At 43.0% G+C, this 21,030-nt stretch overlaps 1 protein-coding gene across 1 annotated transcript; it reads left to right on the forward strand.

Annotated features, from left to right (window-relative positions):
- Nucleotides 1–14,056: 14,056 nt before the first annotated feature.
- Nucleotides 14,057–17,465, forward strand: LOC142746747 (protein huluwa-like). Its single transcript, XM_075854937.1, has 3 exons — nt 14,057–14,713; nt 16,732–16,927; nt 17,258–17,465. The coding sequence occupies exons 1-3, from the start codon at nt 14,072–14,074 to the stop codon at nt 17,428–17,430; spliced, it is 1,011 nt and encodes a 336-aa protein (XP_075711052.1). The 5' UTR covers nt 14,057–14,071; the 3' UTR covers nt 17,431–17,465.
- The last annotated feature ends 3,565 nt before the right edge of the window (nt 17,466–21,030 follow it).

Consider the following 21,030-nt stretch of genomic DNA (forward strand, 5'->3'; position numbering starts at 1 on the left):
CATATTTACAAGCATATAACTACTATAATACTGCCCCTATATACAAGAATATAACCACTATAATACTGCCTCCTATATACAAGCATATAACTACTATAATACTGCCCCTATATACAAGAATATAACCACTATAATACTGCCTCCTATATACAAGAATATAACTACTATAATACTGCCCCCTATGTACAAGAATATACAGTTGGGTCCAGAATTATTCAGGGGCTCGACAGTAATTGGACAAATTAACATTACCATAAATAAAAAAAATGTTTCAATACTTTGTAGAGAATCCTTTGCAGGCAATGACTGCCTGAAGTCTGGAACCCATAGACATCCCCAAACGTTGGGTTTCCTCCTTTGTGATTCTTTTCCCGGCCTTTACTGCAGTCGTCTTCAGTTTGTGGGTCTTTCTGCCTTCAGTTTTGTCTTAAGCAAGTGAAATGCTCGATTCTTGTTGAGATCTGGTGATTGACTTGGCCACTACAAAATATTCCACTTCTTTGCCTTAAAAAAACAAACGCCTGGGTTGCTTTCGCAGTATGTTTTGGGTCATTGTACATCTGTACTGTGAAGCGACATCCAATCTACCTTGCTGCATTTGGTTGAATCTGAGCAGAAAGTAAATCCCTGAACACTTCAGAATTCATCCGGCTGCTTCTGTCTTCAGTCACATCATCAATAAACACTAGTGACCCACTTCCTTTGGCAGCCATGCATGCCCATGCCATCACACTGCCTCCACCATGTTTTACAGAGGATGTGGTGTGCTTTAGATCATGAGCCGTTCCAAGCCTTCTCCATTCTTTCTTCCTTCCATCATTCTGGTACAGGTTGATCTTAGTTTCATGCTATTCCAGAACTGGGCGGCTTCTTTACATGTTGTTTGGCAAAGTCTAATCTGGCCTTTCTATTTTTGAGGCTGATTAATGGTTTGCACCTTGTGGTGAACCCCCTGTATTTGCTCTCATGAAGTCTTCTCTTTACGGTAGACTTAGATACTGATACACCTACTTCCAGGAAAGTGTTCTTCACTTGCGTAAATGTTGTGAAGGGGTTTTTCACCCTGGAAAGGATTCTGTGTTCACCACTGTTGTCTTCCGTGGACGTCCAGGCCTTTTGGAGTTCACGAGATCACCAGTGCGCTTTTTTTTTATTTTGTTTTTTTTTTCCTCCCAAGAGTACCAAACTGTTGATTTGGCCAATTCTAACATTTGTGCTAACTCTCTGATGGATTTCTCCATTTTTTTTCACCATAATGATCGTCTGTTTCACTTGCATTGAGAGCTCCTTTCACCTCATGTTGTGGGTTCACAGCAACAGCTTCCAAATGCAAATGCCACACCTGGAATCAACTCCAGACCTTTTACCTGCTTAATTGATGATGGATTAATGAGTGCATAGCCCATTAAATAGCTTTTGGGGTAAATGTCCAATTACCTTTTTGGTCCCTTGAAAAAGAGGCAGCTACATATTAAAGAGCTGTAATTCCTAAACCTTTCCTCAAATTAGGGTGTGAATACCTTCTGCACTTTAAGCCCATATTGATCATATAACTGTATATTCAATATGTTTTGTTAAACAACTAAAATGCCAAAGCTTGTCATTGTTCAAATTCTGGACCTAACTAGCTACTCTAATATTGCCCCCTATGTACAAGAATATAACTACTATAATACTGCCCCCTATAAATAAGAATATGAACCTGAACAAGTAGGAGAATTGTTATGTGACTGGTATTGCCATTTAGGCAGCAGGAGTCCTGAGTATAAGGGCAGATTCAGACGAACGTTGCGTTTTTGCGCGCGCAAACAACGCGCCGTTTTGCGCGCGCAAAAACCACTTGACAGCTGTGTGTGTCATCCGTGTATGATGCGCGGCTGCGTGATTTTCGCGCAGCCGCCATCATAGAGATGAGGCTAGTTGACGCCCGTCACTGTCCAAGGTGCTGAAAGAGCTAACTGATTGGCAGTAACTCTCAGCACCCTCGACAGTGAATGGCGAACACAATATCAAGAAACCTGTTAAAAAAAGAAATAAAAAGTTCGTACTTACCGAGAACTTCCCTCCTGGCCGTTGCCTTGGTGACGCGCCTCTCGACATCGGGCCCCATCTCCCTGGATGACGCGGCAGTCCATGTGACCGCTGCAGCCTGTGCTTGGCCTGTGATTGGCTGGAGCTGTCACTTGGACTGAATTGTCATCCCGGGAGGTCAGACTGGAGGAAGAAGCCGGGAGTTATCGGTAAGTCAGAACTTCGTTTTTTTTTGTTTTTTTTTACAGGTTCATGTATATTGGGATCGGAAGTCACTATCCATGGTGCTGAAACAGTTTAACTCTTTCAGCACCCTGGACAGTGACTTTCTCCTGACGTCGCGTACCGGAAATTTTTTTGCCGAGTTCGGCCGAACCTGGTGAAGTTCGGTTCGGTTGTCCGGGTTCGCTCATCTCAAAGACACTCCGTTTGGAAACAGAAAAGCACGTGGTGCTTTTCTGTTTACATTCATCCTTTTGACAGCTGGTGCGCTGTTTCAGTCGGTTCGCACGGAAGTGCTTCCGTGCGACCTGCGTTTGACTTCAATGGGTGCGTGATGCGCGAAATACGCGGAGATATTGAGCATGTCGCGCTTTTTGCGCAGCTGACAAACGCTGCGCAAAAAGCACGGACTGTCTGTACTGCCCCATAGACTTGTATTGCGCTGTGCGTGGCGCGTGAAAACCACGCGGCCCGCACGGACCCAATACACGTTCGTGTGAATCCCCCCTAAGGCTGGGTTCACACGAGCACATTAACGTCCGTAATGGACAGACGTATTTCGGGCGGAAGTCCCGGACCGAACTCAGTGGAACTACTGTCCCGTACTGAAAATATGCTTACAGTACGGTACAGTTGTCCTGCAGAGAGGCAGGGACTCCTAGCATCGTACATAACTATGATGCCAGGAGCCCGGCTCCCTGCACTGACTTCGGTCCGGGACTTCCGGCCGAAATACGTCCGTCCATTACGGACGTTAATGTGCTCGTGTGAACCCAGCCTAAGTCGCCTATTATGGTTCTGTTAGAATCCTGCAGCAGGGACTGTTTCTTTATCGCTGCTGACACTTTGGCTGCTCCATAGATAGTGAGGTATGAGTCACATGCAGTGAATAGCACAAACTATGTCTGCTGACTTTTTCCGTTTTACACTTGAAAGTGACAGGTCCCCGTTTAACCCCCTAATGACCAGCCTATTTTGGACCTTAATGACCAGCCTATTTTGGACCTTAATGACCAAGCTAATTTTTACGTTTTTCAATCGTCGCATTCCAAGAGCTATAACCTTTTTATTTTTGCGTCGACATAGCTGTATAAGGTCTTGTTTTTTGCGGGACAAGTTGTATTTTTTAATAGCACCATTTTTAGGTACATATTATTTATTGATTAACTTTTTTTGGGGGGGGAATAGAAAAAAATCTGAAATTTCGCCACTCTTTTTTGCATCCTAAATCTACGCCGTTTACCGTGTGGTATAAATAACACTAACTTTATTCAGCGGGTTTTTACGATTGCAACGATACCAAATTTGTATAGTTTTTGTATGTTTTACTACTCTTACACAGTAAACGCTTTTTTTTCTAAATTATTTGTTTTTGTGTCTCCATATTTGAAGAGCCGTAACGTTTTTATTTTTTCGCCGATGTGGTTGTATGAGGGCTTTTTTTTTGCGGGACGACTTGTAGTTTTTATTGGTACCATTTTGGAGTAGATGCGACTTTTTGATCACTTTTTATCACATTTTTTTAAAGTCAGGATTCACAGAAAACAGCAATTTTTCCATAGTTTTTTATTTTTTTTTACGGCGTTCACCGTGCGGGTTAAATAATGTAATAGATTTATAGTCGGGGTCGTTACGGACGCGGCGATACCAAATATGTGTAACTTTTTAACTTTATTTTGTTTTTTTAATAGTAAAGCAGTTTGTAAGGGGAAAAGCTGGGTTTTTCATTTTTTCACTTTTTTTTTTTTTATTAAACTTTTTTTTTTCACTTTTTTTCTAGTCCCATTAGGGGACTATAATATGCGATTCTGCGATCACTATTATAATACACTGCAATACTTTTGTATTGCAGTGTATTACTGCCTGTCCGTTTAACACGGACAGGCATCTGCTAGGTCATGCCTGCGGCATGATCTAGCAGGCATTCACTCCAGGCAGACCTGGGGGCCTTTATTAGACCCCCGGCTGCCATTAGAGACACAGACACTCGGCGATCGTATCGCCGGGTGTCGGTGGGAGAGAGAGGGAGCTCCCTCTCTCCAAAACCACTCAGATGCGGTGCTCGCTATTGTGCACCGCATCTGAGGGGGTTAAACGGGTGAGATCGATACTAATATCGATCTCACACGGCAGAGCAGGGACGCTCCCAGCCCTCAGCTGCCTCTGGCAGCTGAGAGCAGGGAGATTTGACAGCTCCCTGCTCTGTTTACTTATTCCGATGCCGCGACATAAAAAGTCTATGGCATCGGAATAAGGCCCGTTAGTGACCGACGTAGAAACACGATGGGCCGGTCACTAACGGGTTAATATAATTAAAAGCAGGGAGGCCTCTGCCAACACACCCCATCAACACCCTCAGTGCGAGGCAACAGCCCACTCTCCTCCAGCAAAGGAGAGTCCATCCTGCAGCTAGGACAGAATAGCACATCAAAAGGAACAGTGCTGTATCGTACAGGGACCTCTGAAGTGGATATTATCCCCCGAACACATAACTGCTCCAGACCTTTTATTATGGGAGCAGCCACTCGATGTCACTAATACATATATTCTAAGTACAGTAAAAAATTGTGTAGTACCGTGTTAGCCAGAGACAATATGAAATGTTAAATACTTTTGTGTCAAAAAAGACAAAAGTATAATAGGTATGATACCTTTATTGGCTAACCATAAAAGTTCTATATGCAAGCTTTCAGAGCACAGAGGCCCCTTCTTCAGGGGCCTCTGTGCTCTGAAAGCTTGCATATAGAACTTTTATGGTTAGCCAATAAAGGTATCATACCTATTATACTTTTGTCTTTTTTGACACAAAAGTATTTAACAATACATATATTCTGAAAGAGTTTTATATGAAAGAGTACTCTCACCAGTTATCAAGCTAGTGCTAAACAGTCCCCATCCTAGAAATGCCATGAAGCAAGTCACATGATTCCTCTGTGTGCTAATCAGCCAAAAAGAATTAGGAGTTTAAAGGGAACCTGTCACCAGCATTTCACCTATTGAACTTTACTTATCCCTCACTGGCTGCTGCTATCAAAATTTCATTGCCGTTATCCCCTCTCCTAAACTCCTCCCCCGACTGTAAATAACGGTCTGCAAACATTTCGCACTTTTTATCGTAATAATCCGGTGTCCCTTAGGGCGCGCGCACCAGAAGAGGACATCAATGCACAAGCGCAGGATTTAGTGTGCTGGGGGAAGGCGAGGAGCTGTCAATCAAAAGTAAGGAGGTGGGGCAAACTCGGAAAGACTTGAGGAATGAAGATATGACTCTTTTATGCTCATTCGCATGCAGCGCAGGAACACTAAAAAACTGAATACTAAAGCTACAGTGCTGACTAAGAAGACAATTATAGGTTATATAGAAATTATTTTTCACCCACTACCACCAGGTATTACTGGTTTAATAGGTGAAATGCTGGTGACCGGTTCCATTTAAGGGGTCTCATCCATGCTCCTCCCCTTATTTAAGCTCCTCCCATCTGTATGTGCAGCAGTCACCTGCTGATTTATTTTATTTTTTTTCCACACTGGAGGTTCACCTGCATGACGTTGAGAATCATTCTATCCCTGTAATGAAACCAACTCGGCATGTAAAGTGAGAAAGTGTGAACGAGGACAAGGCATCTGATATCACTGACATGCTGATTGAATTATAAGAGAAGACTGGATGCTTTAAAAGGGGATGGTGCTTGAAATCATTGTCTTCTTCTGTTAACCAGGGTTACCGCCAAGGAAACGTTCTGTCATTGATTTGCATCGAAAGGGCTTTACAGGCAAGGACGTTGCTGCTTGTAAGATTGTCCCTAAATCAACCATATATCTGATCATCAAGAACTTCAAGGAGAGAGGTTCAATATCTGTGAAGGTTTCAGGGCGCCCAAGAAAGTCCAACAAGTGCCAGGACCGTCTCCTAAAGAGGATTCCGCTACGGGATCAGTTCAACACCAGTGCAGAGCCTGCTTAGGAATGGCAGTAGGCAGATGTCGGTGCAACTGTACGCACAGTGAGAAGTAGGTTTTTGGAGGCTGGCTTTGATACATCAAGGAAAGACTGATGTTCTGCAGGAAGTACAGGGATTAGACTGCAGAGGACTGGGGTAAAGTATTTTCTCTGATGATGCCCCCTTCAGACTGTTTGGGACATCTGTAAGAATGATTGTCTGGAGATGAAAAGAGCGCTACCATGAGTCCTGTATCATGCCAACAGTAAAGCATCCTGAGACCATCCATGTGTGGGGTTGCTTTTCATCCAGGGGAGTGGGCTCACTAAGAACACTTCCACGAATAAAGAATGGAATCTAAATATCCTCCAAGAGCAACTTCTCCCAACCATCCAGGAGCAATTTGGTGATGAACACTGTTTTCTCTAGAATAATGGAGCACCATGTCACAAGGCAAAAGTGATAATGAAATAACTTGGTGAGCAAAACATTGAAGTTATGGGTCCATGGCCTGGAAACTCCCCAGATCTCAATCCAATTGAGAACCTGTGGTCAATACTCAAAAAGCAGGAGGACAAACAAAAATACAGAAATTGTGATAAACTCTAAGCACTGATTAGGCAATTAGGCCCTGTTCACACAGAGTTTTTTGACGAGTTTTTCGACGCGGAAACCGCGCCAAAAACCGCCCGAAAATGCCTCCCATTGATTTCAATGGGAGTTGGACGAGTTTTTTTACAGTGAGTAAAAAAACCGCGTCGCGGTAAAAAGAAGCATCATGACCCATCTTGAGGCTGTTTCCGCCTCCAAAACCCCATTTCAATCAGTCAGAAAGAGGGAAAAAAAAACCTAGACGAGTGTTTTGACAAGTTTTTGTCAAACCACTGCGCAAAAACCTACTGGAGCAGTTTTTGCAGGAGGAATTTTCCTCCTGCAAAAAAACTCTGTGTGAACACAGCCTAAGGGGTTGCCATGAGTCAGGATTTGGCCCAGGAGCTGATATCCAGCATGCCAGGGCGAATTGAAAAAGAAGTGTCAACACTGTAAATATTGAGTCTTTGCATAAACTTGATGTATTTGTCAAAAGTTGAAAAACGTATAAAATGACTATAATTGTACTTCAGTAACCGTAGAAACATCTGACAAAAAGATCTAAATACACTGAAGCAGCAAACTTTGTGAAAACTAAAATTTGTGTCCGTCTCAAAGCTTTTGGCCAGGAATGTAGTAGCCATGGTCTGGATTAGGCATGTCAAATAAAGTTTCGAAATAATATTGAATGTGGTTTGCTAAAACGGACCAGAATAGGGCATTCTGTGATTTTTTTTTCGCAATGGACACACTGGATGTGGGAAAAGCCCCATTGACTTGTATGGGTCAGTGTGCTTCATGTTGTTAAAACAGAAAGCACACGTGAAAAATATGCTTGTGTGAATAAGGCCTTCACACGCAGGTACTTTCTGGCACCTTAACCCCTTCCCGTCGTAAACAACTTTTCAGATTTTAATTTTAATTTTCTCCTCCCCACTTTCCAAAAGCCATAACTTTTTTTAAATTTTTCCGTCTATCTAGTCCTATGAGGGCTTGATTTTTGCGGGACGAGTTGTAGTTTTTCGTAGCGCTATTTATTGTGCCATATAATGTACTAGGAAACGGTAAAAAATTATTTGTGGGGTAGAAAATGAAAAAAACAGCGATTCCTCCATTGTTTTTTGCGCTTCATTTTTATGGAATTCACTGAAATGAAAACAACATGTTAACTTTATTCTGTGGGTCAATACGATTACGGCGATACCAAATATATATTGTTTTTTCTATATTTTAAAGTGTAAAAAATGTCATTTATTTTGTGTCGCCAAATTCTGAGAGCCATAACTTTTACATTTTTCTGTCGATTAAGTGGTATGAGGGCTTATTATTTGCGGGATAAGCTGTAGTTTTTAATGATCCTATTTCGGGGTACATACAACATTTTAATCACTTTTTTTATTACATTATTTGTGGGAGATGTGGTGACCAAAAAATAGAGAATCTAGCGTTTACAATGTTTTTATTTTTTTTTCCCCACTGGGTACACCGTGCGGGTTAAATAATGATATATTATAATAGTTCAGACTTTTACGGATGTGGCGATACCAATTATGTTTATTTATTTATTTTACTGTGCTCTAGTGGGGAAATGGGTAAAGGAGTTTTTTTGAACTTTTTTATTTTTTAAAATTTTTTTTACATAAAAAAAAACAACTTTATTTTACTAATTGTAACTTTTTTTTTTATATTAGTCCCCCAAGGGGACTTCAACCAGCGATCGTTAGATCGCTTGCACAATATACTGCAATACTAATGTATTGCAGTATATCGTCTTTTTGACAGGCTTCTATTAAGCCCTGCCGCGTCCATTATTTTCTATGAGCCTGGACCGCAGAACACGGCCGTAATAAGACATGTCCGTTCTTTCTGTGGTCCAGGCTCCTGTGCCATGCACGGACCGTGTGAACTACGGTCGTGTGCATGGGCTCATAGAAATGAATGGCGCCGCAATTCTCCTGTGGATTTTCGGGGGAATTGCGGCCGCAAAAGCATGGTCGTGTGCATGGGGCCTATGTAGACTTATATGTAATATCTGGCTGTGCAAACTAAGGGCTTATTCAGACGAACGTATAATACGTCCGTGCAACGCGCGTGACTTTCAGTCATGTTCAGATGTTAGTCAATGGGGCCGTTCAGACAGTGCTTGTTTTTTTTATTAAGACTGGCACAGTCATAATAAATCTCCCCCACTGACAAAGGCCCCATGCACACAACCATACCTGTAATCACAGTCCGTGATTACGGGCACGGACAGCTGCTGACAGCCGCCTGCATTTGCGGGCCGCTCCCATGTAAAATATGGGAACACGGTCTGTAAAAAGCAAAAAATAGGACATGTCCTATCTTTTGCGCAGCCTTTCTACGGCACAGACACCTTCCCGTAAATATACGGGAAGGTGTCGCAGGAAAAAAAAGTGAATGGGTCCGTAATTACGGATGAATTCTACGTTCGCGTCCATGGGGCCTCAGTGTTGGAAAGCCGGAGAATCCGTTCACCACAGGCACCATAGCGGCTGCTCAGTCTATGGTACAGTAGGTACACCTCTGACCTTACTAATATCTATGAGGCACCTTGCACTTTATGCCTCAATGAGGCATTTCTTCTGTAACAAATGCATAGGCTACACTGCTGAATGTTGGGCATGTACATAATGAGAAAGCCGAGTTACAACCCCACGTTCACATGCAGCAGTTTTGTTGAAGACATTTCTGTGACTGTTTCATAAACAACACCATTGATTTTCAGTCACAGAAATGTCTGCAACAAATCTGCTGCGTGTGAATATACCCTTTGGGCAGCCATATTGCTGGTCACCAAGCCTTCACAGAAATAGATAATAAAACAGCTAAAACTATTTTTTATGAATTTGTTTGAAGAGGATGATAATTTAAGGACCTCTTCACTAGGAATTTGTGGATTATCGAGGGGTTTTACAATCATGAGATCACAATGACACAAGAGGCCTTATCAAAATTGTGTAAGGCTGGGTTTACACGACCATGTTACGTCCGTAATGTACGGAACGTATTTCGGCCGGAAGACCCGGACCGAACACACTGCAGGGGGCCGGGCTCCTAGCATCATAGTGATGTACGACGCTAGGAGTCCCTGCCTCTGCGTGGAACTACTGTCCCGTACTGTAATCATGATTACAGTACGGGACACTTGTCCTGCAGCGAGGCAGGGACTCCTAGCATGGTACATCACTATGATGCTAGGAGCCCGGCTCTCTGCACTGTGTTCGGTCCGGGTCTTCCGGCCGAAATACGTTCCGTACTTTACGGACGTAACATGGTCGTGTGAACCCAGCCTAACACTGACCTGGTTACCCACAGCAACCAATCACAGTGCAGCTTTCACATTTCCAGAGCAGTTTAAGAAATGAAAGCTGAACTCTGGTTGCTATTGGCAAAAAGGCCAGTGTTCGTTTGATAAATAAGACCTTATAAAGGCGATATATCAAAACTGGTGCAAAGGAAAAGTGGAGTAGTTGACCATAGCAACCAATCAGGTTGTTGCTTTCATTTTTCAAAAAGCCCTCTAAAAATGAAATCTGATTGGTTGCCATGAGCACTACTCCACTTTCCCTATGCACCAATTTTGATATATGTCCTCCAATGAGTACAAATCTATTCACCAATGACCCCCAAATGGGTTACAAGCGTGAGCCTTGTAACCCCATCCTTAGACATTTATTGTCATGGTGGCACAAATCGTACAATAATCCACAGCTCATCTGTATGAGGCCAAGAGAGGGTTAAACACACCTGCTGACTTCTGTAAATCATCTGCTGAGGTGTCAAGGACGCCAGTTATAATTGGGATACAGTTCCCTGCACACATTTAACTCTGCTATTTCAGGAGCAATTTCCAGGAAAGAACCAAATGAGCAACACAAACGTCACACAATGTAAGGGTATGTTCACAGGGCCTATTTACGGACGTAATTCGGACGTTTTAACCCCCGAATTACGTCCGAAATTACTGTTTGAAAGCGTTGACAAACATCTGCCCATTGAAAGCAATGGGCTGACATTTGTCTGTTCACACGAGGCGTATATTTACGCGTCGCTGTCAAAAGACGGCGCGTAAATAGACGCCCGCGCCAAAGAAGTGTCATGTCACTTCTTCAGACGTAAATGGAGCCGTTTTACATGGACTCCATGGAAAACCAGCTCCAGTTACGTCCGTAATGGACGCGGCGTTCAAGCGCCTGCACATGCCGTTACGGCTGAAATGACGGGGCTGTTTTCTCCTGGAAACAGCCCCGTAATTTTGGCCGTTACGGACGCTGCCGTGTGAACATACCCTAACTCCGATCTATCTTACAAACTCCAGGTATATGAAGACATTGTCACCCAATATCCTGAACCTCCCGTAATAAAGCTCTTAAAAATGCCCCCGCCCGCTAACTGGGAAGTCTCTTAAAGGGGTTTTCTGGTTTTATTTCACTGAAACTGTAATAAAATATATTCGGCAACTGTCTAATAGACATTAGGGGAGAATTATGAATACTGGTGCTTCGTCCAAGTGGTGCCCAGTATTTCTCCCCCGTAAGGTGTGCACCAGATTCATCAATTGATGAATCTGGTGTAGGCTCAAAACAACCCCAGGTCAGACCTGTTATTGTTTTCCGCCACTTTTCTAAGCGCAATTCTGAAGCTTCAACCAATTTTTCTGACACTTTTGTATGTGATGAAAAAAGTGTGTAGAAAACTGGAATTTAGCTGCGATTATGCGGTAAACGCTGCAATAAACCGCTCCTTGCCAACAGGCCCTAGAGCTGAGTTCACTCGTTGTGGTAAAAATATGCCATTTGACCTCGTGGTGTGATGTGCTCCCATGAAATTTTAACTAGTCAACTACACAGATATAGCAGCGTTCAATTTGTAATTTGGCAAAACTTGTGGCAATACATGGGACTACAGGTAACACAATGCTCAGAGCTATCACTGTGGGTTTTCTGTAGCATTACATAGGACTGCAGATATGATGGTGCAAAAATTAACAAAACTAGCCAAATAGTTTCCAAATTATCAGACACTATGGATTATAGGACGGTCATAGAAAAACGAATCTCACGTGAAAGGGTAGAGAAGCTCCACAGAGACAACCGGAAATAAAATGCAGGTATAATCTGCCGCCTTCACGCTGCTTTCAATCACTGGATCTGCCCATTGGAGGATTATTGGAGACTCGGCTATTGGAAACCAGATAGGAGGATTTTTACTATTATATATATATATATATATTTATTTATTTATTTTTTAAATTAAGACCAATTAGCTCCACCCTGTTTAGGGTCACTTTTCTTCTGCATCCAGCGAACAACCCTTTGCATTGTCTTGTCGCCAATATCATCATCGAAATTTGCATCTATCTGTAAGGCCCCATGCACACGACCATAAAAATTCTCTGACCCATTCGCTTCTATTGGCTATGGACACTTTCCGTATTGCTGCGCATAGGTGTCCGGGCCGTAGAAGTGTACCGCAAAAGATAGGGCATGTCGTATCTTTTGCTTTTTACAGGCCGTGCTCACATACTTTGTATGGGAGAACGGCCCGAAAATGCACGGCCGTGCCCGCGGGCCGTGATTATGGGCACAGCCGTGTGCATGGGGCCTAAGGCTGGGTTCCCACGTTGCGTAAACTCTGTGGAATTTCCGCAATGTTGTTCTGTGTGGAAATTACGCAGCGTTTAAAGTAGCAGCAAAATGAATGAGATTCAGAAAAACTCATGCCCACGTTGCGGGGAAAAAACTCACAAATCTCATGTGGAAAGTGTTTTGCGGTGCGTTTTCAAATTCCGCAGCATGTCAAATACTGCGTGTTCTGTGCGGAGATGCTACGTGTTTATGTAGTTGCGGTTTTTACAGCAGAGACGCAGCGGAGATGTAGTAAAAACCGCTCGAAGTCCATAGGTGCACATATACTTTGCTATAACCAATGTTTAACACTAAATCCGCCGGTAAAACCGCTCTGGAAAAAACACAGCGTGTCCGCAGCAATATGAGGAGGAAAAATGTCTGTGACTCATTTACCAGCGTTTTTCTAGAGATTCTGCTGCAGAAAATCTGCAGCGTATACTGTGTGTGGGAACATTTCTGCAGCTATTCCGTTGAAATTTCTGCTGCGGAAAAAAATGCACCAATGCACCATTTGCTGCGTTATTTACTGCAGAAAATGGTGTATATTTTGCTGCGTTTTTCTCAATGCTGGGAGATGGTGCAATTCAGTCCACTTTCCCCAGCAGGAATTGACATGCTGTGGTACGAAAAATACGCACCGCAGGTAAATTTCGGGATAGAATTTGAACACAGTGTGTGAATGAGATTTGTTAAATCTCATCCACTTTGCTGCTACGGTATTCTGCTGCGTATTTGCCGTCTGCAATTCCGGGCGGAAATACGCAGCAATTCCACTACGTGTGGACAAGCACGAACGTTGGGTTCCCACAGTGCAGATTTGTTGCAGATTTTGCATGTATATTTTAAGCCAAAACGAGGAATGGAACCTAAACAGAAAAAATATATATAAAGAGAGGCCTAATAGGTTTCCTCTCCTGAATCCATATCTGGTTTTGGCTTACAAAATGCAGGCCAAATCTGCACTGTGGGAACCCAGCCTAGCTCTCCATTAAACCCTGGGTTTGCCTTGTGACCCCTCCTCCTCTCCGCTCCATGCTGTCCAGGTGTTACCCGTGGGCCGGACATGAGCGCAATTACCCCTGAGTGACGTGTCTCATTAACCCCTTAGCTACAAGCCAGGACTTTCCTGATGTCATTATATAGAATTCCTATATTTGTATATGAACTTTGTGCTTTGGTCAGTTTGGGGGTGTTATGTGAGGATGGTTAAAAAGTGGATTTTAGTGGTAGACTAGATGAATGGTCTGCAAGCTGTGACTCCCAGCATGTTGTAGGCAGTCACGGTATGCTGGATGTTGTAGTTCCACCACAGCCGGGAAGACACAGCTTACTAGGGTGCAGTCACATGCGGCAGATTTTGTTGCAGAAATTTTCTGCGACTGAAAATCAGTTCCATTTATCTGAATGAAACTTGCAGAAATCCATACACCTGCTGCAGAAACATCCCCATTCAGATAAATGGAACTGATTTTTAGTCGCAGAAAATTCTGCAACAAAATCTGCCGTGTGTGACTGCACCCTTAAAGTAACCAAACCCGTTCCCTACTCCTTACTCCTGCTATTGAGCCTGACTCTCTCCCTCCATTCTCCCCTCCCCCTTTATCCTATTCCAAATACTCTAGAATCTGTTAATGCCATGGTGTCTGTGACCCCCTCTCTTCCCCCCTTAGTTGGGGGGAACACTCCAGCCCATGCTGCTCCATCTGTAGAGGACAAGTTGGTTTTACAGCCATCGCTTACGCTCCTGGTTTTTATCCTTCTCCCATGTGTGGTTTTGCTCTTCCTCCTCAATTGCTTTTTGCTTTTCCACCGCCTTCCTGTGCTGTACTTGAAGAAAAGGGGTAAGAGGAGAGGGGAAGTATCAAGGGTCAACAACCCCCCCTATAGGAACAACCATGCAGGACATAATAATAGACCAGAGCCCTGCTGTCTGGATAAGTCCATGTATGACAGCTACTGTGGAGCCATCAGTCAGGGTTTGGAGGCCACGTTGGCCCTTGGTGAAAGTGCCCATGCATCTCGAGATAGACTGCAGACCACCAGGGAATGGTGTCAAAAACAGAATGAGACCCCAGTGAGACCCTACTGTCCGTGCCCACCTCGTGCCACGTCTATGCCCTGTTGCCCCTCTAGATCTCCCGCTATGTTTCAGGATAGAGGGATCACCTGGAACGAAGTGGAAGACGGTGGAGGTGGCATAATATCATACAGCGAGCAAGAGACTGAGCAGAATGCGGCTCCACCAAACACACCAGCGGCTCCACAAATTGTCCATGGGGTGAGTGAGAGGTTTCTTTTGATACTAATGATCGCAAAGTTTTAAAGCAAAACTCCATCTTTTTGGAGCTACATTTGAGTAGTTAATGAGAAATTGAATGAATAGCAATCGCCTTATAAACTGACATCACCCCCTTTAGCTCCAGGAGTGTTTGATTAGTCATCTGCTGGGAAATCAAATTCACCATGCTTTACCCTGCAGGCTGCCATGAATTGCTGATTGAACTAAAAGGGTTAATAGAGCTTTGAGCTGAAGACATGATTCATCAGTGACAGACTATGTACTAGGCATACACTGCTTAACAATCAGTGTTTAATATGGGGTTGTCGGACTGCGTGTCCCTATCAAGCCGCCCTATATGAGCCATTGACCTATTACAGCTGAATGGCCACCATGTAATATCTCTGTAATTTCCCCTGCAGCAGGCCAGACAAGGCTTCCCCTGGCAAAATTAGCTGTTAATTGGGTTCCTGGGAGCCAAACGCAGTAGTGGCTTTCGTTTGTGGGGTTATCTGTGATGTAAGCAATGAGCGGTAATGTTAATTTTACAACTGTAAATTTCTATGGGTAGTAATGTAACGCTGAATGGCCTATTGTTTGGGACATGTAGGGGGCAGTAGTGCTCTATATAAAGAGCATAAAATGCAATTGTATTATGGTTGGGAGTTGTAGTGTTCTACGTATTGATTATAATAGAATTGTATTATGGTCATGTCCAGTGGTCGGGTCATGTTGGTTGATGTAGGTTTCTATGTATAGAGTATAATAGAATTGTATTATGTCATGTCCAGTGGTCGGGTCATGTTGGGGGCTGTAGTGTTCTATGTATAGAGTATAATAGAATTGTATTATGGTCCTGTCCAGTGGTCGGGTCATGTTGGGGGCTGTAGTGATCTATATAAAGAGCATAATAATAGATTTGTATTAGGGTATGTGCACACGATAACTGCATTTACGTCTGAAATTACGGAGCTGTTTTCAGGAGAAAGCCGCTCCTGAATTTCAGACGTAATTGCTCGTACTCGCGTTTTGCGGGGCGTCCATTACGGACGTAATTTGGAGCTGTTCCTCATTGGATTCAATGAAAAACGTCTCCAACTACGTCCCAAGAAGTGTCCTACACCTCTTTGACGAAGCTGTTATTTTACGCGCCGTCTTTTGACAGCGACGCGTAAAATGACAGGTCGTCGGCACAGTACGTCGGCAAACGCATTGAAAGTAATGGCCAGATGTTTGCCGACGTATTGGAGCCGTGTTTTCAGGCGTAATTTTGAGGCGTAATACGCCTCCATTACGCCTGAAAATAGGTCGTGTGAACCCAGCCTAAGGCTGGGTTCACACGACCTATTTTCAGACGTAAACGAGGCGTATTATGTCTCGTTTTACGTCTGAAAATACGTCGGCAAACATCTGAATTGGTACTGTGCCGACGACCTGTCATTTACGCGTCGTCGTTTGACAGCAGTCAAACGACGACGCATCAATTGACTGCCTCGGCAAAGAAGTACAGGACACTTCTTTGAAACGTAATTTGAGCCGTTCTTCATTGAAGTCAATGAAGAACAGCTCAAGATTACGGGCGTCAAAGACGCCTCGCAAACTGCGAGGAGGAGCTTTTACGTCTGAAACAATGCAGCTGTTTTCTCCTGAAAACAGTCAATCTGTCTTTTCAGACGTAAAAGACAGTTCTCGTGTGCACATACCCTTATAGTCCTGTACAGTGGTCGGGTCATGTTGGAGGCTGTAGTGTTCTAGGTATAGAGTATAATAGAATTGTATTATGTCATGTCCAGTGGTCGGGTCATGTTGGTTGATGTAGGTTTCTATGTATATTGTATAATAGAATTGTATTATGGTCAGCTCATGTATACAGTATAATAGAATTGTATTATGGTCATGTTGGGAGGTGTAGTGATCTATGTATAGAGCACAATAGAACTGTTTTATGGGCATATTAGGGTATTCTATTAAGTATTGTCGTTTCATCTTTTATGCATGTTACCTTCTCTCCACTTCAGATGATGACTCCGAAGGTAAAGTGTTGCCATAAGACCAGTACACAGAGGAAAACTCTTGGTGCACCCTTCACTCCTTTGGGGTCTATACTCTTTGACCATGCCAGCAGCATCCCCCCGGATGACATGCAAACTCAATATTCAGGAAACGGCAGCTTCCCGGGGCCAGGCCTGGACAGTGACTTTGGGGTCAGTGCAGGTCAGTGTGAAATCTGTACTTGGACCCAGTACCCAACCAGAGATAACAGGAAACCCTATTAGGACAGTATAAAGTTATTGTAGGGGAGGTAGTCCAATCTCATATGATTGTGGAGTAGGCCCCATTTATTGTGCCCCTCTATCTACCCACTCATCTTTTACCTGGGGAGATGGTCCCTGAGGGCATAGACACATGGTAACACGGTGGATCCTGCTACACCTAATTCTCTCTTCAGATTGGAAAATGACTCCCGGAGCAGATGGTGGTGCATTTCACTGCTCGGAGCTGTTTGGCCTCAGTCCTCATGTTTTCCTCATGTCTCTCCTGCAGGTATCTCTCTGCACATCTTATCCTCAGATAGTGACTCCTGCTCCCAGTCCTGGGCCTCTGGAATGGAATGGGATTACTATGACCCCTGTTATATGAGGAAGAACCGGCTCCGCAGGGAGAACAGGCAGAGCCACCAACTCCCAGTCATCTGCAGCAAGCAATACTGGGTATAAGTGACTGTACCCCAACCTGAAGACCGCGCAGACCTGTACCCTTTACCGGCCCTCCAAAATATACTCTACACAGATTTTACAGATCCCCCTACACCCCAACTTCGTAACCTTGATCTTTTCCTTAACTGTCCCCACACATTAACCCCCCCCCATCTCACCAAAGAGTCACCAATGCCTTACACCAAATTCCTACTGTACGTATCAAACCTCCCCATGTACAAGTACATAGAATACTGACTTGCACCCTAAAAATTTGCCCTCACTTGCTAGAACTGAACTTCCCACCCCTATATTTACACAAACTCCCCCACCAGCACTCCCATCTCTTATGTTATTTGCCTCTATGTCCACTTAATACTGATCTGCACCCCCATATTTACTGGGGCTCACACTGTTTGTTATATATGTTTAGTTAACACTGACTTGTATCACAATATTCTCCCATCACTCAGCACTACCATTATTTATAGGGAACACTGACTGTACCCCCTTTTTACTCACTAGCCCTCACCACCTTTGTTATATATGAATAGATTAGCCAGCACTCCAATATTTTTCCAGCACCCCCTCCTTAAACTGCCTATACACAGAAGTTACCTGCACCCCAGTATTCTATGTTTAGTCTATAGTCCCTTTATGTATGGTCAGTGCGAGCCTGCACCCCAATACTTTATCATGCTTGCACCTTGATTTTTCAACATCCCATCCTTAGCCCTTCATCCCACAAATATATAAATCTTCACCTACTTCCCCAGTGCACAGCACCCCTTTCAGATAACGCAATATAAAGGGGCCCTTTTTGTAAATGTGTAGTGTTAACCCTTCCTGCACCGATTTACCCTACAGCTTCCTATCACTGTCACTGTTGTCCGTCCCATCCCCAATCTGCAGAGTAATTCTCTAGGTCTCGTGTCTTCAGACATTTTAAATATAGATTTTAGTACTCATTTAGCAAAAATACTTGTTTTGCGATCAGATTTTTTAGGAAAGGCAGCTTTTCTTATTTGTAGCACGGAGATGAGCAATGGTAACCTTCCCATGAAGGGGTTAACCCCTTGAACATTGCCAGCGATGCTTTGGAGCTTAAATCATGACAAAAATAATAATGGGATATATTAAAGCTCCATACAAAGTGGCGCCAATAGTGGACTAGCCGGGCATCACTGCCCTTGGTCTCTGTTTGTATATTATAATTGTTTGTGTTGTGTAATCCATCACTTTTACATGTAAACCTCATTACAGGAGACGTCAGTGGCTGATAATCTTGTACTACCATAGACCACAAGGGCGACGGGACGGTGCAGGCCGGTCATCACCTCCTATAGTCTCATATTAGTTAAAGTCGTTAAATATTTCAAACATAGTGAAATAATATTTAATGTTTTTGGAAACCGTCAGCAAGCTGAGAAGCAGAGCTAAACGCCTATAATTCTACATTAGATTATCGTAAAGTAACTGGTGTAAAGATGACACTTCCCACTATGCAAATACCAAAGCTAGCTCTATGCAGACACTGGACAAGTAGGGAATGCTGGGAGTTTTCAGCTCTGAAGTCTACAGAATTGTGAATAGAATATAATACAGGTTGTACGTTTTCTTTTCCAAAGCAACTCAACGTTTTATGTAGATAAATTCTATATGTAAAATGGTGCTCAAAGGTGAAGGTTCGCCTTCGTGAAGATTAATGTTTTGCTCTTTGAGATCTATTCAAAACTCAAGTTTGAAACTCAACGTTTGTCAGAACCGATCAACTGATATCATTTTATATGGGTCCCATTAGGCCAGGGTCAAGTCCCACTAGCAGAACTTTTGTCGTCTACATTTTTTTGCATTCAAGTCCATGTATATTTTTGGGTGCTCCCTATGTGGGGCCATGTCTGCTGTTATCTGCCCTCCCACCCGGATGTCATGTCTCCTTGTCTGTATGTTTTGTGCATTTATATGTCATTGTGAGATTGTGGTCGCTGGCGTAGTCTGGCACACAAGGAAAATTATTTTAATTCTAACTTATTTATAAAGTTTTAATAAAGGATCCAGAGTTATTGTTTTCTTAATTCATTATGGACAAATATAACTGTGGATTAGACCATGGTAAATATCTATGTGGATATGAAATTAAACCAACAATGAGGTAGTATCTATACTGCTCCTGCCCAGAGTATAGTATGTATGAATAATCTTACAATGTATAATACCACGATAGTGGTCAGGAGTAGTACTGCGTGCTTCGTTCAAAGCTAGCGTTTTGGCGAGATAAGAACAGACTTTATTTACTGTTAAATAGGATCATGCAGTGACTATATTCCCCTGGTTATAGCTAGAGTCTACTGTAAACACAGTACAATGGACAGATTCGTGTTTTTACATTTCAATCTTTCAGAACATTTCCATGGTTACAGACTACAAAAATCCTGTGTGTAGTCTGGTCAAGCAGTCATTCCATCTGCTTCCTCTTTACAGTCCCTAGGTTAATAAGAGGAACCAGATGAAATAGTGTAATACATGACTGCAGGATCTGACTGCAAACAGGGTTTGTTTGTAGTCTGTAACCATGGAACTGTATCTATACACATGTTAGATATTTATAAGTAAAGCTAAGGTGGGTTATTTTTTATTTGGGATGCATTATATAATTGATTGCAAAAGAAAATACCCTTTCATCATTGAATAATTTTGAAAAAGGTCTAACTTCTTAACGTTCTTTGCGTTTCAATTCATCACCTTTTTCCAAGTTATCCACTTGCTGTTAGTGAATGGGAACATTTTAGTACTTCTCACAGCTAAAGGGTTTGTTACAATTGTATCCAGTCTAGGCAAGCCTATACTAAACATAGAGATCGGGATGCATTTTCAGCCTCTGCCATTCAGTGACCGCAAGCAGAGATCTTAAAGATGGTGGAGAGGAATTAAAAGTAAAGCCTATTAGAAAGTTGCAGAAGTTTGTTTTGTAAAATGGAATTCCCTTCAAATAAATAAAGGTCAGCGACCTCAGCCGACGGAAAGGTGAGCATCTTGTGACCCCAAGCGCAGCCGCCCTACTTGTAGAGGTGAGCGTAGACGGCAGCTGATGGGATTGGATCCTTATTTCAGGGTAGTCAGCAGGGTGTGAGTAGACCGTATAGGTCACACGACAAGACCTTTGCATTGGTCTGATGTATTAACTTGATCACGAAGCAACAAACACATAAACCTTAGACGGCAGGCCCCACCGTTGTAATGTTTTGCCTCGTGAGCTTTCTGAATGGACACTTTGTGTTCTTGGAATTGCAAATCAATATTTAATTTTGAGTAGCATTATTTAAAAACCGCCGACACTTCCAAAAATTCTGACCTATATTATCTAAGCTATAATATAGGTCGTGTTTGGACAGCCAAAGGCTCAGATGTAAAGAGCAATGCGCCTGTGTGGTACCACATTGTCCTCTAGTGGCCAATAGAAGAAATTACAATCAGTCCGACTGTTCTATTACAACAAATGCTGAGTCTGACCATTATTATCAGTGCATGTATGTGAGTGCCATATATTGTATGTATTGTGTGTAGAGTTTATATTTTGTGCACTATATAAACAAGCGGTATGTCCATATTTTCACGGCACGC

This window comes from Rhinoderma darwinii, chromosome 1 (assembly GCF_050947455.1).
Source record: "Rhinoderma darwinii isolate aRhiDar2 chromosome 1, aRhiDar2.hap1, whole genome shotgun sequence".
Taxonomy (NCBI): Eukaryota; Metazoa; Chordata; class Amphibia; order Anura; family Rhinodermatidae; genus Rhinoderma; species Rhinoderma darwinii.